The sequence below is a fragment of the Micromys minutus genome (genome assembly GCF_963924665.1).
Source record: "Micromys minutus genome assembly, chromosome: X".
Taxonomy (NCBI): Eukaryota; Metazoa; Chordata; class Mammalia; order Rodentia; family Muridae; genus Micromys; species Micromys minutus.
In genome coordinates this window covers 19,240,929-19,268,496 of record NC_137970.1, presented here as the reverse complement: position 1 = coordinate 19,268,496, position 27,568 = coordinate 19,240,929, and the positions used below count along the sequence as shown (strand labels likewise).

The 27,568-nt window shown below is 41.0% G+C and overlaps 1 protein-coding gene across 12 annotated transcripts in view; it reads right to left on the bottom strand.

The window, feature by feature from the left end:
• HUWE1 (HECT, UBA and WWE domain containing E3 ubiquitin protein ligase 1) overlaps positions 1-27,568 on the bottom strand; it is a 127,375-nt gene that overhangs the window by 6,492 nt on the left and 93,315 nt on the right. For 8 of the 12 annotated variants that reach the window (XM_080910429.1, XM_080910437.1, XM_080910438.1 and 5 more), the window contains 29 exons: positions 26,858-27,069; positions 26,330-26,512; positions 23,924-24,096; positions 23,449-23,597; positions 22,649-22,724; positions 21,729-21,827; positions 21,008-21,141; positions 20,647-20,815; positions 19,153-19,381; positions 18,527-18,705; positions 18,169-18,258; positions 17,832-17,986; positions 15,537-15,582; positions 13,628-13,915; positions 12,275-12,530; positions 11,939-12,069; positions 11,186-11,400; positions 10,819-11,107; positions 10,595-10,697; positions 9,349-9,895; positions 8,075-8,681; positions 6,747-6,865; positions 6,500-6,656; positions 5,651-5,783; positions 5,210-5,412; positions 4,537-4,664; positions 3,315-3,414; positions 883-1,041; positions 286-531 (listed from right to left, as the gene is read on the bottom strand). In XM_080910429.1, coding sequence (XP_080766555.1) covers positions 286-531; positions 883-1,041; positions 3,315-3,414; positions 4,537-4,664; positions 5,210-5,412; positions 5,651-5,783; positions 6,500-6,656; positions 6,747-6,865; positions 8,075-8,681; positions 9,349-9,895; positions 10,595-10,697; positions 10,819-11,107; positions 11,186-11,400; positions 11,939-12,069; positions 12,275-12,530; positions 13,628-13,915; positions 15,537-15,582; positions 17,832-17,986; positions 18,169-18,258; positions 18,527-18,705; positions 19,153-19,381; positions 20,647-20,815; positions 21,008-21,141; positions 21,729-21,827; positions 22,649-22,724; positions 23,449-23,597; positions 23,924-24,096; positions 26,330-26,512; positions 26,858-27,069 — 5,575 coding nt within the window. The remainder of the gene's footprint in view (positions 1-285; positions 532-882; positions 1,042-3,314; positions 3,415-4,536; positions 4,665-5,209; positions 5,413-5,650; positions 5,784-6,499; positions 6,657-6,746; positions 6,866-8,074; positions 8,682-9,348; positions 9,896-10,594; positions 10,698-10,818; positions 11,108-11,185; positions 11,401-11,938; positions 12,070-12,274; positions 12,531-13,627; positions 13,916-15,536; positions 15,583-17,831; positions 17,987-18,168; positions 18,259-18,526; positions 18,706-19,152; positions 19,382-20,646; positions 20,816-21,007; positions 21,142-21,728; positions 21,828-22,648; positions 22,725-23,448; positions 23,598-23,923; positions 24,097-26,329; positions 26,513-26,857; positions 27,070-27,568) is intronic. The other 4 variants (XM_080910436.1, XM_080910439.1, XM_080910440.1 and 1 more) reach the window with 4 other exon arrangements.

Here is a 27,568-nt window from a genome sequence, read left to right as displayed (position 1 = left end):
AAAAAAACAAAAAACAAAACAAAAAAAAAAAAAAAACAAACAAACAAACAAAAAAAAAAAAAACAACTAAAACAAACCCCACAAAAACTAAACCCCAAATCATTTGGAATGTAAACATGTAAGAGCTTCTACAGCATATGTCTCCTGTCATTACTAGGTCTATTTTTTGCAGTGTGTGTGTGTGTGTGTGTTGAGTGTATGCAAGAATGTTTGCCAACCCTCTCGTTCTGCTTAATTAGATAGGGATAAAAATACTTTATCTGTGGGTCTAAGAGTTCCATGTACCTGCAAAGCGAAGGAACTTCTGTGTGTCAGGGGGCAGGCTTGAGGAGATGTGCATAGATGAGGGCTCCCTGGAGAAGAATGGGTCGAGGGAGGACGGAGTGGCTGGGGTTAAGGGGGCGGGAGAGAGTGGAGGAGGTTCATCCTTGATGTGTGCCAGCTGGCTCTCACGGGTATCTCGGACAGGAGGCTTGCTCTCCCGCTCTGTGGCATGGACCAAAAAGAAGGCCTCGACAGCAGGCTGTAGCACTAGAGGATAGCAATGACAGCAAAGTGACACTTTACAAAGTTTAACATATACACATGCCCAGCTTCCCATAACCACACCACAAACATGGAAGAATAATGAAAATATGCATGGTAATACAAAGCCAAAGAGAAGTCAGAAAAGCAAAACAGGCAATTAATTATAAAGACAAATCTCAAGTACCAGAATTACCAAGAGGGCAATTCTTTTGAATTCTTGTTATAGATACACAGAGGAAGTCCAACAAACTTAGACTGAAAAGCAAGATAATCACTACCACTACTACCTGGCAGAAAGTGTCCAAGAGCAGACCAGGGGGTTGGGAATCTGTAACCTCAGAGAGAGCAACTCACCTAATACTGCATGCTGGTCATGAGATTCCTCCAGTTCCTTTAAACATTCCCCCAGCATGTCCCACAGCTCATCTAGGCTCAGTTGCTCACTGAGCAGGGGTAACTCAGGCGGTCTTTCCTCTTTCTCCTTCTCCCCCTGTGGTGTTCCATCGGAGACTACTGGATACACAAAGGACAGTCAGAAACTTTCAGAGTGTCTCTCTTACTTGAGACGTTTTCCAGATCAAAAAAAAAAAAAAACACAGGACACTTATATAGACAGAACGGGCTCACTGGCCAAATGAGCCATCCAACAATTTCTAGAAGGTAAATTAAATGATAAATTTGACTCCTCAATATACTAGTCTTTAAAGTTATCAAAGGACATATATCAAGTAGTTTTGCCACTGCCTCCTTAGCCTCTTGTTAAGGAACCTCTTGTTTAAGTGCAATGTTCTACAATGAAATGCTGGAAAGTTATATTTATTAAATTCTGAAATTATGTTTATTAAATTCTGATAAACTGCCTTCGCAATCAGGTTGCCTTCTTCTTAATTTCTTTTTCTAGATATAAGGCTAGGATACAAATTAAGATATTTTACAAAATAATTTTAAATAAGTCACATGACTTTTGAATTAGTCTACTTGTCTCAATTTAAAGCCCTTAAGAAGCCATAGATGGACATCTCCCCGTCCCTTCCATGGTTGAACATTTATTCACAACTGCTCAATAGCCAAGTAGAAAGACTAGTTGAATCTTCTGGGTAAGAAGATTCACTAGCTCTTTCTCCACCTCCCTCTCTAAACTAGAACCCCGTAAATCCCGTTATGCTTAGGCTTCTTCCTGACCTTCACTTTCATCCTAACCAAACCCTGACTATTCTTTAAGGCTCTAAGTTTGAGTCCTGGCTGTGGCACTTGTAGATAATATGACCTTGGGCAACAGAAGATAAATAGATAACATGGGAGTAATGTTTACCTCCCAAAGTTCAGATGATTCAATAAAGCATTTCAGAATTGGATGTTCTGTGAGAAATCTATTTTTCAAGTAATGTGTTTAAAGGACATCAAAAATTTTCTGTATGTAAATAATTGAAAAATGCCACATTTACTATGTGCCAGGTACTTGGTTAAGCACTATACATACAATGTTCAATTGTAACAACTGTACATATTCCTATTTTAATTAAAAATAATAGTAAAATTGTGTGTATATGCACAAAGATCAACCTTAGGTACTGTTCCCCTAGACCAGTGGCTTTCAACCTTCCCAATGCTGTAACCCTCTAATACAATTCCTCCCATTGTGGTGTCCCCAACCATAGAATTAACTTTGCTGCTATTTTATAACTATAATTTTGCTACTGTTATGAATCATAATGTAACTGTGTTTTTGGATGGTTTTAGGAGACCCCTATGAAAGGGTCATTTGACTCTCAAAGAGGTCTTGACCTATAGATTGAGTACTGCTCTAGGGCAATCTACCTGTTTTTTTGAAATAGTGTTTCTCACTGACCTGGAGCTCACTGACTAGGGGTAGGCAAGTTGTCATCAAGCCCAGGAATCTGCCCATCTTGGCTTTTCTCTAGCACTGGGATTATGTGAGTGCGTGTTACCATGCACTTTACCCACACTGTATACTGGGTTGTTTCCTATCCCTGCTTTAAATGAATCATGCCTTGTAACTCAGAACTAGCAAATGGGGGAGGAGCCAAGACTTCACGAACATCCCATATTCATGCACAATATACTACACTTCCTTTTTTCTTTTCCTTCTTTTTTTGGTTGAGACAAGGTCTCAGTATATACCTCTGGCTGTCCAAAAACTTTGTATATAGACCAGGCTGGTCTCGAATTCAGATATGCCCACTTCTGCCTCTGTAGTACTACAATTTAAGACATGTGCTACCATGTCTGGCTCCTTTTACTCTCCTTATAGTAAACTCACACTTATTTAAAATTGTTGTTATGTGTATATGTATGGGTGTGTGTATGCCATGGCATCTATGGAAACTATAGGACAAATATATTCATTATTTCCCCTCCTACCACATAAGTACCAGGGGGTCAGTCAAACTTGGTAATGGCTCTGCAACAAGTACCCTTCCTTACCTGCTAAGCCAGCTCATTCATTTCCTTTTAAGATAAGAGTCTCACTATGTAGCTGCAGGCTTGTTATATGAGCAGCTCAAACACATAAGGAACATGTTGGAGTAAAACATGTAGTTGTTAGTACTACTCCCCTTTGACCATGTGGGTTCTTGGATTCAAACTCCGGTTGTCAAGTACAAATACCCTTTACTTTTTGAGTTATCTTGCCAGGCCCCAATATGCTAGTTTAATGACAGGTTCCTCCTATGTTGTCCAGGCTGACATTACATTTGTAATCTTATGAACATTTATAGATCCATTAGGGCTTTAAAAAAAATAAAACAAGCAAAAGTAGTACTGACCAATGGACTGAGTATCTTGAGCACTGGGAGATGGCTGGTCTACATCCATGGGTGATTCCTCTCTCCGGACAGATGTCTCTGACTGGTTAGAAGACTCCGACTGGATAAAAGGAGAAAAGGTCACATAAAAGGTGCAACTCTGTTTTCCTCCAGGACTAGAGGTTGGCCACTGAATGTCTCACACATTGAGCTTAGAAGATACTTTCTCAGACTTGGCTATCAAATATATAGCTCTCTGGGCCAAAAGAATGACATGCATGCTTCTTTTTCACTATGAGTTTGCAGGTTTCCCAAGAGCTCCCTAGATGCCTGCATTCTCTATAAGCCACTCTACCCAATTCCCACTCTACCCCTACACTGGTGCTCTGAATATAGACAAAAATCGCAAGTTTTCTGGACCAGTTTCTGTTTGTGTACATACTCTTAAGGTAGGCAGAAAGTAGGATTGTTGGCTATCATTATTTGTCCAAACTGAACTCTGTATACATGTGGGATGTTTAAGCTATGCCTATATCAGGTAGGAGACTGGGTAGAAAAAAGTTACCCCAGAATTGCAGCTCTTTATTTTCTCTTTCTACCACTGCTGGAGTCATTCCCCCAAATCCTGTACTATGTCCAGAGTGACCAGCAATAAACCACACACACACACACACACACACACACACACACACACACACACACACACACACACACACACACACGCGGTTTTTCTGGTCCTGGAACTCACTAATGTGGCCCAAGCTGGCCTTGAACTAAGAGATCCATCCACCCGCCTCTGTCTCGGGTGCTGAGATTAAAAGCCAGGGTGGAGGGGGTAACTGTAGATAAGAGTGGCCATAGATAATATATACCAAGCTTGAGGGACTTTCAAGGTAGCACTCTAGTTGTCTCTGCATTATTTAATGATACTAAATTTAACCCTACATCCCCTGCAGAACCCAGGCACAGTGCATAAGACAATTTACAAAACACTACTAACTGGATAGCTGGGAGTAGGGTATGATGGCCAAGCTTTAAAACCAACCAGATATTAATACAAACCAGTAAAATAATCAATGAACAGTAAGAGAAACACCAAAAGAAAGGAACCTTGTTGTCTAGAGGCATTCATAAAGCAAACAACGCAAAAGCATACAAGGTATGAGCAATGAACCCCCATTGATGACATGGTGCAGGAAGGAGGGTAGAGAAATGAATGAGGGGCCACAGGCATCATGCTAACCGTTGCTGCTTGTTGCTGTCTCCGCGCCCTTTGACCCTCACGTACCATTTGTATAATGGCATCAGCCTCAGCCTCCAGCTGCCGAACAGCTGCCTGGATGCTGCTAGCTGAGCCTAAACCGGAGGAACCTGGGAGAAAGAGGGAAAATGGGAAGGCACAATATAAAATCCAGGAAGTGAGAATGCCCCAAATTCTTTCCTCTTCACAGATGCTATAGGGCATCTTGTTGAATTTGAGTTTTAGTTCAGGCAATTTTGTGTTCTCATAATCAAGTCCCAAGGTAGAGAGGAGCAGGGGAAATGGTGGTGGACAGCAGCATGTAGTGTTCTATGGGACAGAAGCCAATGTCTGAGAACATGGCTAATATTTTAGTTAGGAGTAGTCAAGGAGACAGAAAGCATACACCCATAAATCTTTCTCAGAGAAATGCTGATCTTCCCATTTCTTTGCCAGATCTCAATTACCCCTCAATTATTATTTAACCTCAGGTAGATAACTTGAATGGGTTATAAAATAGAGCAGTCAACATTTGATACTTCAAAAGGGGGGTGGAGTGGTGGTCTTTTTTGGAAAGGTCAAATAGAAACAAAACTGGACAGTCTCACCCAGCTCTCCCAGGGACTCTGGACCCAAACCCCCACCCCCACCCCAATCAGAGGCTCTGGTTTCATACCTAGCCTGCCTGTCTGCTTGGCTTTCTTGTTAGCTCGTCGTGTGTCATCCCGCAGCTGGATGATGACCTGTAGTACCCTCAAGAAGAACTTCTGGGTAGATGTCTTGGATGTCAACATGGACATAGAAGGCAGTTGGAGCTCCCGGCCACCCAAGGGCCGCTTCTGAGATGCCACAATTACCACATTCTCAGCCATGTCAAACCTGTATAGTGTAGAGGTGACTTGTGTACACTGATATCAAAGTAAATACCCAAGAGCAAGGAGGGCTTCTGGTATTAACTACAGAAAATAACCTTAAAGATAGTATGTCATTGGAGAAGTTTTTTAAAAAATCAGGTCAAGTATGTTATTGAATAAAAAACCACCTACATATATGAAACAGAAGAGAAAAACCAGCAAAAGTCACTTTTCAAATGTCCCAGATTGTAGCCCACACCCACCTGCTCTGCATTTTGCCTTTCAGTTTGGTGGTCTGTGGCTGCTCCTCAGGTAGGCCATCAGGAGAGAGGGTCTCGCATTGGGCTCGCCGCTGCTGTTCCAGATTGTATTCTCGGAGTTCAGCGAGTAGGGTACCTGGATAGGCAGAGGAGTCAAGCATTCAGAGATTTCCTTAAAGCAGAAAGATGAGCCTTACCAGGATTATCTTTGCAGAAAATTTAAGTGAACAGAAAAATTTGCTATTTGATTTATTGCTTCTTCTGTGGACCAGTGGAGATCACTTGAGGACTAGCAATTTACTGAACTGTCTTATTGAATGAAAAAATATGCAGTTTGGTATAGAAAATTAAAAAAAATCCTTTTCTGGAGAAAGACAGATCATGATCTAAATTCTATGGAGCTCTCAAACTTACTCAAGTTTTGTAGTATTCTTATCTTCCCTCAAAGGATGCTATGGGACTATGAGATAATCATGTATCCATCACACATGTACAATTTTCAAGTGCTAGAACTTTTTTGCATCCTCAAAACTATACAAAAGAGGTATAATTCCTGAACCTGATCATAGTGTAGGTATATTTTTAAGATGAGAAAAGCTAGCTGCCTTTGCAACTTCATCATGGAGCTCTTATAGGCACTTATTAGGGAGGAGGAAAAAGTAGGACTTTCTGTTCTCATGACTAGTACTCTCTTACTTCTTCACTAAGTACAGCTGATCAGCTATATTGCAGTTGTTGGTGATAATGCAAACAGGATCTGTGCTTTAGGAGCATGGTCTAATCCAGTTTGTGTATGTGTTGCTTATAAGAAAACAGAATAGAATGCATTATTATTATTACTACTATTATTACCTATCTGTTTACAAAGGGTATAACCCAAATGGCGGGCTCCATTCAGTAGCAGCTTAAGAACAGTGTCTCGGGTCCCAGAGTCCCCACGAGAGAGCTGCAGTAATACATTGGCTGCATCTTCCAAGCCTTCTTCAGAACAAGAGTGGGATGTCAACACCTAAATAAAATATAGGAGAGGCAGTAAGCCCTAGTATTGAAATGCCTACCCCTTTCCTTCAAATTCGAAAGTATAAGAGCTTGGACTCACCTCCACAGAGAGCTGTAGCTGGTTTTCAGTGAGGCCAGAGGATACCATTTTGAAGTCTATATTACTGCTGCCTCCTTCACCAACCTTTGCTGGAGATTTGCTGCCTTTAGTAGTGGAAGCTTGGAGGAAATAGAACATATTAAAACTTCATGACTATCACAAGCCTGGCAAAGCAGAGAAAATGACAACCTACCTATCAAGGACAAATCTTTTTCTGTGCTGGGAATTGAACTTAGTATGTTATCCAAACAAGGATGCATTCTACTGCTGAGCTGAATTCTGAACTATGTAAGGTGACCAAAAATCCTAAGTATTTTTCTAAATGATTCCCCTATCATAGCCCACAACTTGTAGAGACCAGTCATGCCAGGCTTCTCTCTGCAGGTACAATATGGCCTCATTAATAGTGTCAGGATTGGGTGTGCAAGCGTAGGACCGATCCCAAGTTGGGTCGGTCACTGGGTAACCTTTCTTTCAGTCTCTGAATTGTCTTTATACAGAAGCATGTCTGGGTCAACAATTTTGAAGATGGGTATGTGGCTCCCTGCCTCAACTGGGGACCTTATCTTCAGGTTCTCTTCAGGCTGTATTTCCCCACTGTTGGGCATTTTAGCTAATGTCATACGCATTGAATTCTGGTAGCCCTCAGACGTCTCTGGGAATTTCTAGAAGTTCCCCCTTCCCTCCTAATCCCCACTGCTGCATATTGTGATTCATTCTCCTGGCCCTCTGGGTTCTCCCTCCTGTCTACAAACACATGATTCTGCCCTCCCCTTTCCTACCCAGTTTTCTCCCCTCCCCTTGGTGATCAGGAAAACGCACACCAAAAAGCCCTGTGATTCCACCTTGCACCAATCAGAATGGCCAAGATCAAGAACTCAAGCGAGAGTACACGGTGGCAAGGATGTGGAGAAAGAGGAACATCCTTCCACTGCTAGTGGGATTGCAAACTGGTACAAAATCCACTCTGCAGACAATTCTTAACTCATCTTAACCTGCCTTATTTTCTTTACTTCCTGAGATGATTTGTTACTTTAAATCACATTACATTTATTCAGTCTATTATTGTATAGTCTGGAAATCTTTAACTCCATTCCCTTCGGTGGAGCTAGAAGTTTGGCTTTTATACAAATGTGTACATACATGTGCATATACCATACACATAGAAGGTGGTGGTGAGGGGAGATGGATAAAGAGAAAACAGGGTAAGAATGAACACATCTTGCTCTCACAATAATTATCATTTAGGGAAGACTTTCTGGATTGGGAAATGGGAGGAAGGTGGGAGCTATAGCACACACCCCATAGCTCTGACTTGAAACACTTACTTGAAACAGTAGTGGTAGCAGTTGTGGGGGTAGTCACTGTGGTAGAAGCAGCTACAGTAATGGTGGAAATAGCTGTGGCAGCAACCAGAGCTGGAGCAGAAGTGACAGGGGTAGTTGCAGCAGGGGGTGTGGGCGTGGGGGCAGTGGCAGTAGTAGTGGTGGTGGTAGTAGATGTGTTTGAGGTGGCAGCAGTGGAGGAACCACTGTTGCTGGAGTTAGTTTGCACTTCTGATACTTTGTTTTCTGGGAGAGCAATTGAGATGAGAGAGAGGAGTCTTAGGAGTTTCTCAGTTAAGAGAGAACTCCGGCGGATGACTGGATGTGACAACATGTTCATGAGCTGCCCCAATGGAGAGGCTTCAAGGCTGTGTGGAGAAGTTTCCCCTTCACCACCAGCGCTCACTGGTACTGACTTCACGGAGTTCTTGCCTTTTCGGCTAACATTCATGTTGTCCAGTTTTACCAATAAGTCCCAGAAGTCTGTACAGATGCCACTGCTGGAGGACTGTGAGGAGCATGGGCTGCAGGCCTGCTTACTGCCCCGTTCCCGATCACTCTCACAGTTTGTTTCTTTGGTCCGTTGTTGTGTGAAGTGGCTGGGAAACACCTGCGGGGAAAAGAAGACTAGGCTTAATATAAGTGGTCTTAGTAAAGGATAAGCCTGACAGGAAAAGACAATTGCTTCTCAGACTCTTCCTTTTCTTTAACAGCTCTGGTAATTTAAGACAGATGGATTATAGGACTTTTAACCAGTAGATGATGAAGCAGACTAGAGAAATAGACGTTGAAGCAGGAAATCAACTAGCAATCTTTTTGAAATCTTTTGTCTCTGTACTTGTGAAACAAGGACAACAATACAGACTGGCAAAGTTATTGGTACTAACTAAATGAGGCAATGCATTTTGCCTGGTACTTAGTACAGGTGGGCCCAATACACAGTAGCACTGTTTATTATTCAAAAATACTGAGTTTGTCACATTCTAGTCAAACCACAAAGCCTTTAGAGTGTTCTGAATTTCAGCTTCTTTATCTGTAAAATAAGAATCATAGAGTGCAAACAGTTGTTTTAATGACTGAGATAGTACATTAAAAATTGTAAAGAACAAAGATAAAAAACTTCATGAAGAGATTTATTAGACAATTTCTCAGAAGCAGCAAATGGCACTATATATATATAACATCAAAGATTTGTTAGCCCTTTACTGTCCAGATATCACCCAAGGTGTTGATGCCCAGAAAAGCCCTGGGGTCAAGGATTCCTTCAAGCTCCTCACCTTGGCCAACTGAATGAGTGTATCCAAAACATGTCTGCAGACAACAGGAGCAGCTTGGGGGTGGATGTGGACAGTGGAACCACTGCTTGCATGCTTCTCTGTATGTTTACGCCCTCCAGAACGTTGAATCTGGAATATGTTAGTCCTACAGCCTAAAGCAGCATCCATTGATACAGAGAGCCAGGAGAGCTGATTGGAACTTTTGGACTCCATCTTGTGGAGCAGATCCAGTGGGCGGTTCTCATGGCTGCTTGATGCACAGCTCTTGCTTGACTTCTTCCCCCTTTCTTCACTTGTGGAGAGCTTGGGTGTCTCAATGCACAACTCACTCTCACTGCTGCGCTGCAAAATGGATAGGAGGCTGCGGATGACCCAGTGGCGGGTCTGGGCATGATAGCAGAGATTTCTCAGTACTCGGTGTAGACGGCTAGTATTGAGCTTTGGCTCATCCACAAAAAGTAGGACCAAGAGGCAAGACAGGGCTTCATGGTCTAGAAGGAGTCGTCCTCGGAGGCGGAGGAGTGTGTCCACATTACTGCCAGAAGGCCTGGAAACAGAGCATGGTTTCTGTGTAACACTAGCTAAAGCACTAGGATCAGGTATGAGGTACATGAGAGAAGAATGAGTGGGATAATCCTAGGGATACTGTAAAAGAAGACAAAACAATCCACAGCAACAACTCTCTTGTGTATCTATTATATGCCAGGCACTTTACAATTTCTTTCCCCGAAGAATGATGTACACCATTATTGAGATTGTAAGCAAGGGGCTCAAAGAGATCATATAATTTGCTCATAATTAAATAACTACTGAGAAGTAAGCAGAAATTCATATTTTTATCATTCATCAGGTGATAAAAATCTAAGGTCAATGACACAATGCTTCTTTTTACCTTCTCTAGATTAAGGGGCTACAAGAACCGAGCTCTTCCATAATTGTTTTAGATGTGCTGAATCCTAGTCAATAAGTAACTCTTCCTTACTTCTGAAGTGTATCTGTGGGCTCCCACTTTCTATTTCTAGTGTCCACTGCTAGACTGCCTTTTTGAGTCTGGTCTTTCAGCCAAGCCTAGTCAAAGCTGTGGAACTCTGAAAGTAAGGAATTTAAAAGGACTTTGCTTGTTTACTTGTTTCAGGGCAATAGGTCATCCAGGCTGCCACAAAAACCTTTTTTTTTTCTTTACTTATAAAATTAAGGGACCCAGAAGGTAGTATAGTAAGGTTTAAAAAAAGAGAGACAAGGGTACCTATTATGGCTGCTGCTACCCCCCATCTGGAAAGTTCCACCCCTCTGTACAGCAAGACGAGTATACTGGACACCACGGTTGCCACTCAGGCGACTGGTAAAAGCTACAAGAAAAGAAAGAAGAAACTGAATTTGGTGAAGTGAGGAGAAACTGGGTTCAAGCAACACAACAGGTAGTAAAAAGAGGCTAATTAAAACAAAGCCCCCACTTGCCTCCCTCTGTACCTGGGCTTCGGAGAATGGCAGAGAGTGCAGAAGTACTGCTGTGTCCAAAAAGACGCTCATGCATGAGCTGTCGCTGCCGGGCTTCTTGTTCTCGCCTCAGAGCTTGAGCCTCAGCTGCAATGTCAGGTGGCATCACAGCCAACACACTGTCTTCCATGTCCTCTAGGACACTCCGGCGCAGATCTGAGGGCAGAGTCTGAATGAAGGTCACAGGGTCCATGGGGGTGTCTGAACTGGCATTCTGAGCTAGTTCCCTTCGCTGCTGTTCAGCTCTTTGCTGTGCTAGCACCTATAGAAGAAAATAAATCAGTAAGAGTATAGCCCTTTTCAAGTTAAGTCTGCTCTCACCATGTTCCCGCTCACATACTTCCTCTTGAATGGCTGGAGGTAGGGCAGCCAGGAACTCAGGGCTCACTTCAGTCACACCAGGGTTCCCCACTACTGCAGGAGCTGAGCTATTTGTGGAGGGAGCAGTTCGGGTCGGTGGACGTATGCCCAACTGGTTCTGTAGGACTTCCCGACGGATATCATCAGGGAGAGCAGCCAGAAAGGAGGGATCCACACCTTCAGGGAGACTGATACCTAAGGAGATGTAAGATGTAAAAAAAGGACTTCAAATAGTTCAACAGTTCAAATACGTTTAAATAGTTCATTGGTGGTGTACGCTGTCACTCAACCTTCATAAAGATTCTTTGATGTAGATTGTGTGTGCCCACCATTACGTAGTGTCCTACTACAGAGACCTAGAAACAACTGACCAAAGACTGAGCCAAGATAATCCATTTTTTAAAAGCTGATTATTTCAGACATTTGATTCAATGAAATGACAAACATACTGTCAGTGAGAATTAGAGATGTTAAACAATGGTCCGACTTTATAAAGGTAGGAAATGGTACAGAGATGGAGAATGTGAGTGAGCTAAAGTTAACCTGACTCATGAGTTAAGTCTGAACTCATTTTATTATGCAACACCCGCACCCACTTATTATTGCTAGTTTATCTTCAACACTCCTCCTATCACCGACTCACACACATACCTGGAGGAAAGTGTTGGGAAGATATGTCTAAGCAAAGAGTTTTGGGAAACAAACTATATCATTATGGCATGCACGAACTCACCAGCAAGGGGATCTTCTTCTTCACTGCTTGTTGAAGGTAGCGGCTCTTCTAGAATTCCACGAGAATCTGCTCCAGAGATGGCCACGGCGGAATCTCTGGTGGAAGAACTCTCAGAGGATGCAGGGGGGGAGCTAAGGAAAAGAAATCATTCAAGTTGTTCTTTATACAATTTTCCCATAAAAAGCAAACAAAAAAGAAACATTGCTAATACCTATCTCTCAAATAAGACACATTGATTACAGTGCAACAAGCATGCCCAATAGTGAACAAATATGAGTTTGGATTGCAATAACCTCTAATGTATTCCTAGTCTCCTCTTGGCTGTATAGTACTTACCTGTCTTCAGGTGGTTGGGTTGATTCTCTTGAAACATCAGGTCTGCCTTGCACTTCTGCCACAACTGATGGGGCATCCCCAGGAGTGGAGCTACCTGCTGTGGGCTGCTCAGAATTGCCAGCTGCTGGAGCATCACCCACAGCCTCTTCTAACGTACAGGAAGCCAGGCTGCTGGTGTCCATGGGAGAACCTTCCAACTGACTGCTGACAGCTGTTAATGCATCTGAATCTTCAGCTCTCTCTGGGGAAAGAGAAGCTAGAAGGAAGTAAGAGTGAGAGATTAGATGGCTGCTTTGAATCCAGGCTATATAACAGGTAAGGTCTTTGGTAGAGTTGTTTCTTTTTGCAGAAGTTAGTAGACTTTTCAGTCATCTACATCATTACTTGATTATCTATTGCCCATTCTTCCATCTCAACTGCCCTTTAAATTCCTTCTCAACTTTTCTACGTACTACACACTTGTTCTACATGTCTGTAAAACAATGTCCCTAGATATCTAAGGTAAGGATTTTGTTACTGTCAGTTTCCCTGCAGGCACCATTCCAGTGGTTCCAGTTACCTAAATAGATAAGGCTCTTGTGATGGTTATTGTTAATCATTAATTTGACCAAATCTAGCATTACCTAGGACATTGGCCTCTGAAAACACCTTTTGGGAATTACCACTGTGGACGGTAGCATTCCCAGGGACCCTGGGCTGTTTAACTTAAGAAGAGGCACTGAGAAGCATTCATGCATTCATTGTTTTCTGCATAATGATATGTAACCAGCTTCCTCAAGTTTCTATTGTGACTCTCTCTGCTATGTATGACAGAATGCAACATGGAATCCCGAGTCAAAATAAATCCTTCTCCTTTAAAATAACTTGGCAGATTATTTTTAATCACAGCAACAGGAAAAGAAACAGTTCATGACAAAAACAAATAAAACTGGCATCTTTAAAAAAATTCTCTCTAAGCTATAGTATAGAAATTAAGGTAAACTCAGTTTTTATTTGCCTTGTTAAAAATATTGAGAAGAATTTTGGCACACCATTTTAAGTAAGTGAGAAGTAGGTGTATGAATGATAGGAAAACTGAATGATATAAAAATTTCAGTTTATGAAGTACTTCAGTTTATGAATGAAGGCTCCACCAATTTTGAAAAATTATTTTCAAAGACGTTAAATAACAAATCTGACATGATAATTCAGAAATGATTATTGCCTAATACTATCATTAAAATATGCAAAGATAATTAACTGAGAACACAAAGATGAAATATCAGCTCCTAATTCTTTAATGTGAGAAAAGCAGAAAAAAGTTAAATAATTCTTTCCTTTTTTATGCCCCTTTAGAGTCGGCTTTTAACTCACTTATGGTGGGAGCTGGAGACAATTCCATTTGAGTTGTTTCTGCTTCTCCACTTGGTCTTGTGGGACCCAATTCCTCTAACTCTATAGGCATCAGTAGCTGTGTAGAGTTTCCCACTTCTTCAGCAGGAGATTGCAGTTCCTGAGGAATTTCTCCTAAGGATGGTGGGGGTGGAAGTGCTGGCTGCTGCTGGGAGGGTTGTAGGGTACCAAGTGTGTCCTTGGACTCAGACGTAGGTGCATCCGTTGAAGAGGGGGTTGTTGGATAGCTGTCAGGCATAGGAGTCCCATCTTTATTGGAAAGAATGATATTCAAGGTTAAGGGGAACTTAGCGAATAACCATGGGAAGAATCCAATCAGCACATGCAGTCTGGTAAGAACCCATTCAAATAAAAAACATGAAAATCTTTCTCAAGTAAATCTGTTTCCAGAAACAGCTCTTTGCTGGTGTATCATAATGATGAAGGCTAAATCACAATACTGCCTGTGTCTCAACATAAAGAGATATGACTCTGATGATCTAGAAAATACAATCTTTTCTGTGTTCCAAGTAGAAGGGAAGTTACATACCACATAGATAAGATAGAGGGCAAGGCTACCCAGTACCCAGAAGAATCTACTTAAAGTTTAGAAATCCTTACATTTCCTCATCTATTTGGAACAAGAACCGGTCAGAATTTATTCATAATTCTGCATTGCTGCTGTTGTTTACAGACAGAGTCTCATGCAGCACAGGCTTCTACTGAGCTCAGTCTGAAGCCAAGGCTGTCCTTGACCTCTTGCTTTTCTTGACTCTGCCTACTAAGTTTTAGAATGGTAAGTATGAACCAATACGCCTGGCTTCTTATTCAAAATTCCTAAAGTACAGTTTTCATCAATATTCTTCATATTCATATTCTATTACAAGTAAATAAAGTTATAGAATCAAAGAGTAGAAGAATGTCCGGTTTATACTCAATGGTAAAATCATTAGTTAGTATTTTCTAATATATGGACAGTATTTGTCTCACTCTATTATCTGCCCCCTTTCACCTCCCTTTATTATATTCCTGTTTTATTCAATAAACATTTACAGCTTTTCTCTAATGAAGTCAACACTGCCAAGACGTAATGTGAACATGCCACACACCAGGGAGAGTAGTAAGTTGTATAGTTATCTTCTTATTGGGGTCTAAAATCCCTACCCCACAACAATACAACTTACTACCTCACCCCAGCATGTGCAGATGTGTCTAGTAAGGACAGCAGGCAAAAGGCCATTTTACTTTGTAGCATATCCCACAAAGCCATGATCCCCCAAACATAAAGACAATGTTTCTAAGACTTTTAGATTTCATAGACAAGTAAGATTTTAGATAAAGAATGAAAAGAACTAAAGTAGACATTACTTTTGGTTTTATAAGAAGAAAAACCTCAATAACTTAGTAATAATATTTTGTTACCCAAGACCTAGGAGAACATAACTTCTAAACATAAATGTCTTTTGAATGGAATAAATCTAGCTCTGAAACACATACTAGACTTCTCTGTGGTAATTTTCATAAGGACTGGCAACTAAGAACTGCTGTAATCAGGTGCTCTAATTAAGTGCCATATTAAAGGATGTACCTCAAAGATGTACATGCCTAGTTTGTGGGGGAAAAGATCAAGATATATAACCTGTACACATGTCAGACTGAAACACAGCATAACCGTAACAGGAACCTAAATACGGCTAGTTGGATGGGAAGTGTACCACCGTGGGAAAGACAGTAGACTGTATAGTTATCTCCAAGATGGGGTATGACCCTAAAACTATACAATCTACTACCTCATCCCACAGAGCACCAGGGTCCGTCTTCAGCCCAGGTGGCCAGCTATTTGGAAAGAATCCACTGATTAATTACAAGAGTGGAAGTGAGGGAGGGTTACCTGAGACATTCTGTTCAGTGGAGTCATTTGTCTTAGATACAGTGCACTGCAAAGAAAAGAGAGACTATTGGGAGATGTTTACAAGCACACGAGGTCAAATATGAGAGTCATTATTCCTTAGACTACCCAGAAATTTAGTGACCTGGCCATATGAGCATTTCAGAATACAAAATATTATGTAATTTCTTTGTATATATACTATACTAATGTTCGACAGCATTGGAGAGGACTTGGGGATATAGCCCAGCAGGAGAGTTCAAGTTTACCATGTGTGATGTCCTACTTTTGATCCCCAGCACACACTAGAAAGAATGCACTAGGTTACATAAAGACAGAAGTATGGAAAACGAACAATGAGAGAATAAAAAAAAATAAACAAAAAAAATAAAAATAAGAAAAAAAAAAAAAAAAAAAAACACATTAGAAGTAAGCACAATTGTGAGACAGGAAACTTTTAGCTCCATCTATTTCCCTTCTTTAGGTTTATTATTTTTTTCCACTCTAGCTTTGCTTTGGATTAAACCTTGCACATAAGTATTTTACCAGAGCCATAATCCAATGTCCATTTTAGCTCTTTTAATCATATACAATGTTACTGTTAAGGCAAAGTTTTATATAAAGATATTTGTTAGAGAAAGTCTGTTATTATAAACAAATACCTCAATGTGTTTGCACTAATTTTAGTTACCATGTTAGAAATCAAACTGGGACTTTGTACAGACTAGGTGAATGCCCTTTCATTAAGCTATATCCTCAATATTAATGCCCCCCCCTTCTTCTCATATAGGAGTATGTGGCTACATATAAGTAGGTGGGCTTGGTTTATGTAGAGCAAGCACACTACTACTGAGCTAATTCCTGTAATTTTTAGTATTTTTCTTTGCCTTATTGTTTTGGGGTAAGAGCTCTCTGAATGGAACATGGTGTTTGTGGAGATTTTGTTAAAATTTTTTTATTTTGTTTTATTTTTTGTGGTTAGGCTGAGAGACCAAAAGAGGGTGTTGGGAATCAGACTTAGTCTTAACCTGTTATGTGGGTTGGAACCAAACTGAGGTTTTATCTCTAGCTCATGTCTTTATTTTTAATTTAACTGATAAGGAGTAAGAGCAGTCAAGGGTACCCCAAGAAAATCTAAGGAATCAACTAACCTGGATTCACAAGGTCTAACTGAAGACTGACCCATCAACCAGAGAGATGAACCTAGGTCCCTACTCATGGCCTTCATGTGGTACTCCTAACAGCAGAAGCAGGAGCTGTTCCTTATTCTGTTGCCTGCCTTTGGAATCTTCCCCTAACTAGACTGCCTTTTCTAGCTTCAATAAAAGATGCATCTAGTCCTACTGCAATGATATACCAAAGTGGGCTGTATTCATTAGCGGCCTCCCATTCTCTGAGGAGAAAGGGATAAGGGGAGGGGATGTGAAAAGGAAGGGCTGGGAAGAGAGGAGGGAAGTGAACCTTTGATTGGTATGTAAAGAAAATAAAGAGCTCTTTCCTCTGCCATCATGTGCGCTATACCTGAAAACCTCGCCATGTCATCCCACAAGACTTTCAGAATCAAGGGATTCCTGGCCAAGAAAGAAAAGCAAAATTGTCCTATGGTAACAAAAACTGGTAACAAAATCAGGTACAACTCTAAGAGAAGACACTGGAGGAGAATGAAGCTGGGCCTGTGAGGATTCACACATGGCAAGACTGAGGGCTTATGCTGAACTGTGGTCATCGATCAGTCCTACCAGATGGATTTTAACATTTTAACCTGAAGACTTGTTTTTTATAAATTGGGATGTTTGTCCAGTAATAAAATTATGAACCTTCCAAAAAAAAAATAAAGAAAAAAATTACCTAATATCCTAATTGCTGAATGGGATATACTACAGCCTTCTGTTCCATTCTTTTTTGTGTATTGCTATTAGCTTTTATGCATATACATTAGTTGTATGGTAATAGATTTCAGGGTGGGAAAATTTTCTGGAAGTCCACTGTGAAATGCAAGTCAGAACCGAGAATGTGGGCTGAGTGAGGGTCTACCTTGAGGCCTCAGAGAGATAGACTACAAAGAAGAACTATTGTGTAATGAACCATTTTGGTTCACATTTCCCCAGTAAGATAATTTATCTCTGGGTTTGATTTTTTTAATTTTTGCCTAAAATCCAGATGAATAGTCAATCTGGAAATGAACAATCTTCAAAGTTCAATGTAATGTTATAGAATTTTTGAGTGGTTTAGTACTATGAGCATGGCAAAACCCTAATAAAAACAAAATGATTCATCTCGTAAGCCCTTTAGAGTCACCTGTGCACTCTTATCTCTGTTCTCCTTGTCTTCTTTGCCTTTGTCTATTATTTTTGTTTCTTCCTCAGCCAGTTGTTTCCTGCGTTTCTCCCTTCTCTCTTCTAGCTCCTCATCTCTCAAGAATTCCAGGTGATTGACAATGGGCACTTTAACCACTACAAGAAAAAGGTAAAGATCAAAGGCTGCTTTGGAAAGATTGAGGATAATAGAGGCAGAGCTAACAACCAAAGAATCAAAAAAAGAAAAAAGAAAAAAAAAAAAAAAAACAACTCTGCACACTCATTCTAGCACTGAAAGGCCCATTACTACACTGATATTCATTCAAGTTGCCACAGACCTGAAACACAGTCATGCATACTCTCGGCATCAAGAACTTTGCATTCCTCTGTCCATCGTGTCAGAGCTGTTGGGATGCTAGACAGGGTTCCTATAGGAGAACAAAGTGAAACGAAACTCTTGGCTTTATGAAGTGTTGATTGACCTAAATATTGCAGCACTTTCCTAAAAGTACCCATGATCTGTCACAAGTTTTGCTGTGTAATAGGTACCCAGAGTCAATAAATAGTTGTTGCCCTTGGCTAAGTCACTAAGTGGTTTTGGCTCCTATAAAATATAGTTTTTCCAGGAAAGATACTACTGTCCTTAGGATTGAACAAGAACTGAAGAACTCTATCCTCCTTATTGCATAAACTTGCCTGCTTGGCTAGTGGCTGTACTCTGGTCATGAAAAAAGTCATCCAGCAGCTCGTCATCAGACCTGGCGATGATATGGACGTCATCATTGCCCACTAGGAGGCGGGCCCGGCCTCGGCTTTGTAAGGGAAGGCTGCTGCTTAGCTGAAGAATGTCAGCAGCAGCAGAGGGACCAAGCAACCTGTAGAGTAATGTTAAGGAACCACTCTCACTTTTAAGATCACAGAAACTTGATACCAGAAGATTGAGCATGTAGATCTATTAAACTTATAGAATTATGAATAGACTGTCATGCTGCATCTAAATCTTTATTACCATTTTTATTACCACAACAGTTTGATAACTGAGCTTAAACTGCGTATTATTCTATAGATCCTTGAGCACCTAAGTACTACTAGGAAGCTTTCATACATCAGTCACCATGTTAGGTATGTTTCTGCTGCATACTTTTAAGTCACTTACATTTATTCTTTCATTTTAAAATTGTTTCACTTACTACGGGTCACACACCTTATTTGCGAGGGACTGTTTATCCTTATAGTCAAGACAATGCTGAAGTTCAGTGAAAATTCTTAAAAAGCTCCATTGAGTTCAACTTCTCATTGATTCTGCTTCAACCCAAACTCACCTCTGGAGTATGAGAGGAGGGTTAGGCTGGCGATTTCCAGGGTAGTGAACATGAATGGTATGGCCTGTATTGGCCGTGAGCTGTCTCAGGGTTCTTTGACTGCGACCGATGCCTTGGGTAAGACGAGTTGTGGAAGAGCCACTGCCCAGAGTCAGGGAACTGTGATCTGCATGGCGTACCATCAATGGGTGGGTGGTAGGGATATTTCCTGGGGATGGGGGAATATCTGCTGCAAGGAAAATATTCAAAAGGGGTCAGTCCCTAAAATAAATTTTTTTCATGGCTGTTCATGTGTAGAACTGTGGTGTCTCCTGGGCCTTACTCACATGGAAATGTGATTTCTCCTTTCTCCCTCATCCCCACACCTAATCCAGTCTCTGACACAACCATTGGTTATGCTACCACCTCAATGTAATCCCCAACCCATTTTCAACCACAGCAATGCCTCTAGGCACTGAAAATGCTAGCCCCTTGTTCTAGAAGACTCTGCTTCCCTTCCTCACCTGTTCTTTTGCTCTCAGCCCAAGATGTTATTTCTAAAGTCTAACAGGTCAGGTTAGATATAACTTTACTCTGTGTATTAACATACTACAATGTGGTGCCTCCTTACTTATAATTCCTTACAGACCATAAGTTACTATAGAAGATTACAAAACTCCTCTGTTTTCCTTTACCACCATATCCAAGTACCAAGGACCGGTAAGCACATCTCAGATATTCATTCATTTTGTTGAACAGACAAAGGCTCAAATATAAAGAAAGTTGATGAAAACCACAAAAATTCTAAGAGTATCATAGAAGGTATCTTGAAATTATCTACTGCTCATTTTGTTTTTCTCTCCATGCTTTTCATTTACAGGTGACAAACTGAGGCTCAGAGGTAAAAGATTATGGCCAAGACAACAGACCAAAACTGTTAAAGTGTTTTTAGCTATATTATGCTTGTGGTTTGAGGTAAGACCTATCCCATGAAGACAGCTTGAGGCTAAGAACTTGTCGCTACAAAGGAACGTTGATGTTGATAGGAAAGGAGTGGAGAGATTCATTCTCTCTCCCGATCAGTTGCATCCATGATGAACAGTGAATATGTAAAATTCACTCCCTAATGCCAGGCTCAGCGATGTCCATCCAAACCCTTGAGATCCAGCGTTACAAATTATTATTGATTGCCCTGTCACTGCAGTGTGTATTCAGGTGCCTCATGTAGACAGACTTGGTCTCATTTTTTTCTCAATCAAGCAAAACATCAAGTTGTCCAGGCTCTAAGAGCTCCCTGTTTACTGAGGTGGGTGGAGATAGTAAGATTCCTTCTTGCAAGGATATGTATGCTATCCAGAGAGATGGATTCAGACATCCCTTGACCCAGGATGTCAAGACAGTAAAAGAAGTAGTGTCCTCTATTAGATTGATGGCTGCTTTAGTTCTGCTTGGCTTACCCTAGAGAAGGGTATAAGAATCAATAGGTAAAAACCCAGCTGAGCCCCTGTATCTTACTAGCACTGGAGAACATGTTGTCAAACTCAATGATGAGATCATCCTCCCGGTCAAAGCGCTCAAATCGGACCAAGGGAGAAGCGTTCATATCAGGGTAATCCTCATCCAATTCCATCTCAGAACCATCGTCGTCATCATCTTCATCTCCTTCTTCACCTTCATCATCCTCCTTAAGGGAAAATACGAGATGGAGAATTGCTGGAGGTAAGTGTTTTCTGAAGCCTGGTCGTCATGGCCACATGAACACATGAGGGAGGGAGGCGACGAGGCTAGCTAGTAACCCAGATTGTCCGTTTTTCTGTAGTTCTGTGCTCCCATGGAAGAGGTCATCTAAACCAACCCAAACACAGTCCCCCCTCACCTGATCATCTTCCTCATCTTCCTCCTCCTCCTCCTCTTCATCCTGACTATCATCCTCATCCTCGTTACTGCCACTGCTGTCCTCTTCCTGAGTGTGCTCCTCCTCATCCTCAGGGTCCAGGATATTCATGGAATCTAAAACAAAGGGAGCACATTGGAGGACTATACTGAGTAGCTAGAAAACAGGCCACTGTGTAGGCCAGCAGACTGAGTGGGAAGGCGATGGGGTATCTGACTCTAAGAGAGGAAGAATCAGATCTAGGGTGATGTACAGACTTAGTGAGCCAGCCCAGATTTCCTGAGAGTGCCAATCAATGCATCGACACGCTGAGCAGGGTTGCTGAAATGTGGAAGCTGGCTCCAGGGTGGTGCTTGAGATGCCACGATGTAGGGCTTGGCCAAGTCTGTCGGTGCCCCCTTGCCTTTCCAGTCCTATTTTGCTACTGACTGCATCCTGTTGATAAGAGGGAATCTGGAGCGATGACAGCAGGTGGGTGAGAAGAAAGCGAACCAAGTAAGAAGTGACAAACTTTGGGCAAGCAGTAGTAAAACGTTATTTGAAAAACTGGCTGAGGACAAAGTGGATGGTGTATGTCAGCGCATGCAGACAGATGCTTCCTTATTCTGCACATGTGGGCAGCTGCCTCCAGGAAAACCCTAGTGTAGTGTCTGTCAGACGTGCAGGGCAAGAAGGGAGGCCTTTCTGGCCTCGGCACTCTCACCTTCTCGGTTGGCCTGCAAGGTGGAAGCTTGGCTGAGGTTGGAAGGAGCTTCATCCATCAGCACGTCCTCTTGTGATTCATCCTCTCCACTTCTGCTCACTGAAGGTTACAGAGCAGAGCCTTCACTGAACAACAGAGGACTTCCCTTTCCAGACTGGGTGCGTCTAAGTAGCTATGTACACCTAACAGATATCCACGTTTTTTTTTTCCTTTTTCTTTTTCCGATGAGGGAGAATACCTCGATTCTCTGCTGTCAACTATCTAGATGAGCTTGGCCAGTCACTTTACCTGTCTGAGTCTCAGTTTCCTCATCTGTAAAATGGAACGATCACATCTGTCTTGCCAATCCCACTAATTGTACAATCAGTACGATGGATGTGAAAAAGCTTTGTATCTTTTAAGAATACATGCCTATTTATTTATTTTTTGGTTTTCTTGACCAGTAAAATAAAAACATAAACACCTTCACAGTAAAGTGGCAGCTGGTTACCTTGTCATTTTCCATTTGAGACTTAAAAGGGGCCATCCTTAAGGAATGACCACTCTTTTTACATTATTGAGACACAAAGGCAAAAAGCCCATGGACTTCATTGAAGAACTGAAGAAAAAGCATTTTCTCATCCTATAGCCTCTTCTAGGCCTCCACGAATAAACACTCTTTTGATGTGCCTGATGTTATCATCTATACTGATGGTCACCCCACCACCACCCAACACACACAACACTTCAGACCTATCACAGGCCAGTAGACAGCTGGTTAATTTCTTTTCTGTTAAGATCATCAACAACAAGACAAGCAGCAATCAAGGCTGGCTATGAGCCCTTAGGCAGAGCTGAGCAAGCAGATGATGAGAAAAAGGGTCCTCCCAAGAGAGACTGAGACAAAGGAAGAGGCTTTACTCAGTTCTGGGGCTCCTCACCTATAATTGTACTGTTCCCAGATCCGCCATCCCTCTCAAGCAACTCATCTATCAGGTCCTCCAGTTCATTCTCAACCTGGAGAGAAATAGAACATACACATGGATGTACACAAGTCTATCATTGTGCTAAAACTGAAATCCTTAAAAAAACAAAAAAAAACAAAACAAAACAACAAAAAAAAAAACACAAAGAAGCATATGTTTGTATAATATTCGATAGGATGTTACATTGAAACCACACACTTGGTGCTATTAATAGAGACTACCACATGCTTCCAATAAATTCACACAACTGTCTTTCAAATGGGTCCATCCTGGTTAACAGACACCAGGTTAGTCCAGGAATACATGCAGATTGCTATAGAACCAACAGCTAAGGTTCATAGGCACAATTTCTTATCCATTGCTACCAAATTACCATACCATGCTTAAAAAAAAAAAAAAAAACTTCAAAAGACTGGCATTTAAATACACCAGTGAAATCTGGTGGTATGGCGTAAGGTGGCACTAAGTAGCTTTCAATAATGATCAGAGCCACTGCACCAGAAGGCCTCAGGAGAGGTTTTTAACATCCCATCTGTGTTTAATTGGGATCTGTACAGATTTTACAGATCTGCCCCAAGCCACACTTTAAGTAAAAACAATTCAAACAATTTGTTGAGCATCTACTAAGCATATCTGTGCTCCTCTGAAGGCTGCTTTGAGGCAGGCAGGATCTAAAAGTACTCACCCACCCACAACACTTGGGGGTTTAGTTCAGCGCCGCAACAGAAGAATGTTGGAATGATCTGCCTCCCTACCTGCATCTCTTGTGAACTGAGCACCTCAGGCTGCCCAGCAATCACCACTGAGTCGGTTTCAGCCTCCCCATCCATGATATCCCCATCTGCCACCTCTGTCTGAGTGACATCATGATCCTCCTCCTGCACTTCTGCCTCCCCAGGCTCGCCTGAAACAATCAACCAACCAGCATAATAAATCAAAGGGTGTTTATATGCTGGGCATCATGAGGCAAGCATGGACACAATGACTCAAGAATGAACACAGTGACTCATCTTTAGGCAAGTTTACAAATTCTCAGACTTGGCTGAGGATAGCCAAACCAAACTGCAATATGAAGGATTTCCTTGTAGGGCAGATTTCCACATCATTATGGCAGATATCAGCAAGGCCAGCAAGTTCCCAGGGAAACAACAATAAGCCAAAACAGCTTAATTCCATAACCAACATCTCCCACCCATCCAGTTCTCCAGTCTATTCATTCTGATTCCCTACCTGGATCTTGCTGATGGCTACTTGAGTCCTGAGAAGCTCCTTGGGCATCTTGCTCAGACTTGCTCTTGCTAGAAGCACTCTTGCTGCCAAAAAGGCTACTAGGCTGGTTTACAATCCGGGAGAGTGTTTCCAAGGGTTTTAGAGCAGCATTGACTGTGTTGGCCATATTTGGACTGTGATAAAGAAAGATACAAAAAAAAACTAAGGATAAAAATCCTAGATGCTGATCTTTTTAGTATACCCCTAAGGTTCTTATAATGGAAACTACTAAGAAAGAAAAGGGCACAAAGTCTAGAACTTTAATTTGGGATTTAGAATACTGTTTGATTTTAAAACTGTCAAAGAATATAGCCCAGTAAAGCAAAGTCCATGTCATATTTAATGAAGCTATGATAAGCACATGAAAAATCTGAGTAGAAGCCAGAATAAATTCTGGATGACCACATACAAATAGTAAACCACTTCTTAGACTATCAAGAAAAATCAGAACCACCCAACTAATTATCCAAACAAAAACATCTCCAAACCCCTTTATTTTGTCTTTAATCCTTTTTTTGGTCTTTGATTTTTAATTTTTTTCTCATTTTTTAATTAGATACTCTGTATTTACATTTGAGATGTTATCCCTCTCCCCTGCCCCACTCCCATGTCCCCTCCCCCTTTAATCCTTTTTTAAAAGACAGCCTCATATAGCTAGCTCAGGCCAGTCAAAGTCTCTATGTATTGGAGAATGACAGTGAACTTCTGATTCTCCTTTCAAATTCTAAGTGATAGGATCTTAGATAGATGTGTGCTAACAAACACCGAGCTTTTAGTCCTTAAGAACACAATGATCACTTTTAAGTATAAAAGGTAGAATTTACAGAGTTCAGTGAAAATATCATAGTATCTGCAGTTAGAGATGTAACATTTCTACATCTTATACATGAGGCAAAGAAGACCACCACTAAAACTACAGGTGTCCTGTAGATTCTATAGATATGACTGCAATCTCTGATACCAACCAACAATAAAGTGAACCAAAGCTCATGGACACCACAAATGAGCTTGTGATATCATTATATCAGAAGGCTTTTAAAATTTAAAGGAATATAAACTAAGAAACAAGAACACTGAAGGGAAGGACTCTAGGCAAGATGAATATTGTACAGTGATAGGGATATAAAAGCAGGATTGTTTAATTATTAAAGGCTAGTTGACCCACATGTCTATCCAAAAATAATGCGAAGAGTAAATTCTTTTTCTTAAAATGTTGAACTTGGAATGTTCACATAAATGGTAGACTCAGAAGATAATCTGTAACATATTTTACCCTGAATTCTTCAGCATTGTCAAATATGCAAAGAAAAGCAATAGATTTGAGACAGTGTTTCATGCAGCTCAGGTGGGCATTGACTTCTTGGGCCCTTTCCTTCCTTCTGTGTGCTGGGGCTATAACTCTTTGCCATCAACCCTGATTTATGCTATGAACCCAGTACTTCGTACACACAAGATATATTCCTGCCTAGAGAAACAGACTTTGACATCAAAATGTCATGCATGACCTTTACCGGATCCTGGATTAAAACATACTCTTAGGGCTATTGAAGGCACAATTAAAATAACTGGAAACGTGAATACAGATCAGAGAATATGATTATTAAGCGTTATATGGCAAGCTATTGGGGTATAAATGTCTCATTTTTAGAAAATATTTGCTTAATATTTGGAGATTAAATAGTATGTTTTAAAACATTAATTTCCAAGAATTGAGCTCCAGAAAAGCAACACACAAATGGGAGCAAGGAGCAAAAGTGCTACCAAGATGTAAGTATGAATTTATAGCATTACATGACTGAGTTTGAAAGTTTAACCTCTTAAAAAAAAAGGTAGTGTTGTTAGGGAGTGCTGTTAGTGCTATTATTGAGCTTAACCCAAATTTAAATTATTTAAAGACTGTAGATAATTAAAAAATGAATAGGATAGTTGTACATGATACATGTATACATGTAATTCTAGTACTTGGTTGAAAGATGGAAACAAGACAATTTCTGAGTTGCAGGTTCTGGCTTAGTAGTCAATCTTAACAAGGATTAATAATGGTAGGTTAAAAAAAAAAAAACAACAACAAAAAAAAACAAAACAAAACCCCTAGCATGGGTGTCTATCACCCAAGACAGGTTAAAACTGTTGTAGTAGAAAGTAACAGACATAGCTAAACTGCAAGAAAGCAACTGCACCAAATCTAAAAGGCAAGACTTTTATAGAAAAGCAGTATTCACCATTTCAGAAAGTATCAAAAAATTTTAAATCAATTAAAAATCTATCCATTTTTAGTACACACATCATAATTTTCACCTACTCTGATGCTTTCTTATAAGAGTAGCAGATTTTTCACAAACCACCTGGAACAGGGCGTTACTTTACCTGGACAGGTCTAGGCTGTGGGGTACTCTGGCCAGGTCATTGACTAGTCCCTTCTTCAAAAATAGTCGAATGATGTTGTTCATGCCATTATGCTGAGTCTTGGCTGTGGCACTACTGTAGAAGCTGGAGGTGGAGGGGCAGGACTCCATGATAGTACTGATGATACACATCACTGCCTGAAGTCTGGGAGAGAAGTTTGATACTTCTGTTAAATGAATACAGCCCATTTTAAATATCTTTCCTAACTTGCCTTAGATAATCCTCTTATGCTTTTTGCATTTTCTTCTGGAAATAATACCTACACAAAGAATCCCCTTTCGAGTTAGTACATTTTGTTCACTACAGAAAATTTAAAACCTGCTCAATTTTGTGTCTGCATATAGTGAAAATATCCCTTTGATTTATTTCTAAGTTGCATACCTACTTCAGTTGACAGGTACCAGACATTTTATGTACACTGTTGTAGTGTGAACACAACTCTTCCTCAAGTTGAAGGAACCCCTCAGACCATAGAGTTACAGGCTTTACCTGGCATGTTTCTCTGTACTCTCAGCCATAGCAAGTGCCCGCCCCAGAGCTGCCTTTACTTCATTCACTAGGGCCACCTGGGCATCTGTGCCACTCCCCGCAGCAGCGAGACTAGCAAGGAACAGTCGAGCCAGGGCAGGTGTGTCCTTGTCTTCTGCATTCTGGGTGTGTGGGAGGAGGTGGTCCAAGACAAAAGCTAGCACACTGCAGTCCTGAAAAGTCATTAATTGTGACATTTACTCACAAGTGCAATTAAGCCACAATAAACATATAGCAGCAAAGTAGACACTTTTTCTTTCAAATTATCCAAAGTACAAGGTAGGTAAGTAGTGAACCAATTAGAAATCTTTACAAAGCTTTATAAAGCTTCCAAATCTCATCTATTTCTCACCACATGGCACAGGCAGTCATGGAGCTGTCATTCTGCTTTGTACTTTTTATTTTTGAGATGTGACCTCACATAGTGTAGCTCTGGCTGTCCTGGTACTTGCTATCTAGATTATGGCCACTAAGTCTCCCTAGTGCTACAATTAAAGATGTGTACCACCACACCGAACAATACTTGGTATTTCTTATAAAAATAAAAATGAGTGGGAGTCATGTATCCTAGGCTAGCCTGAAAGTTCCTCTAGAGTATTAGGATTCTGGGAGTGGTAACCGCATTGAATTCTTTAAAAAAAAAATTTATTTAATGTTATCTTCAGACACACC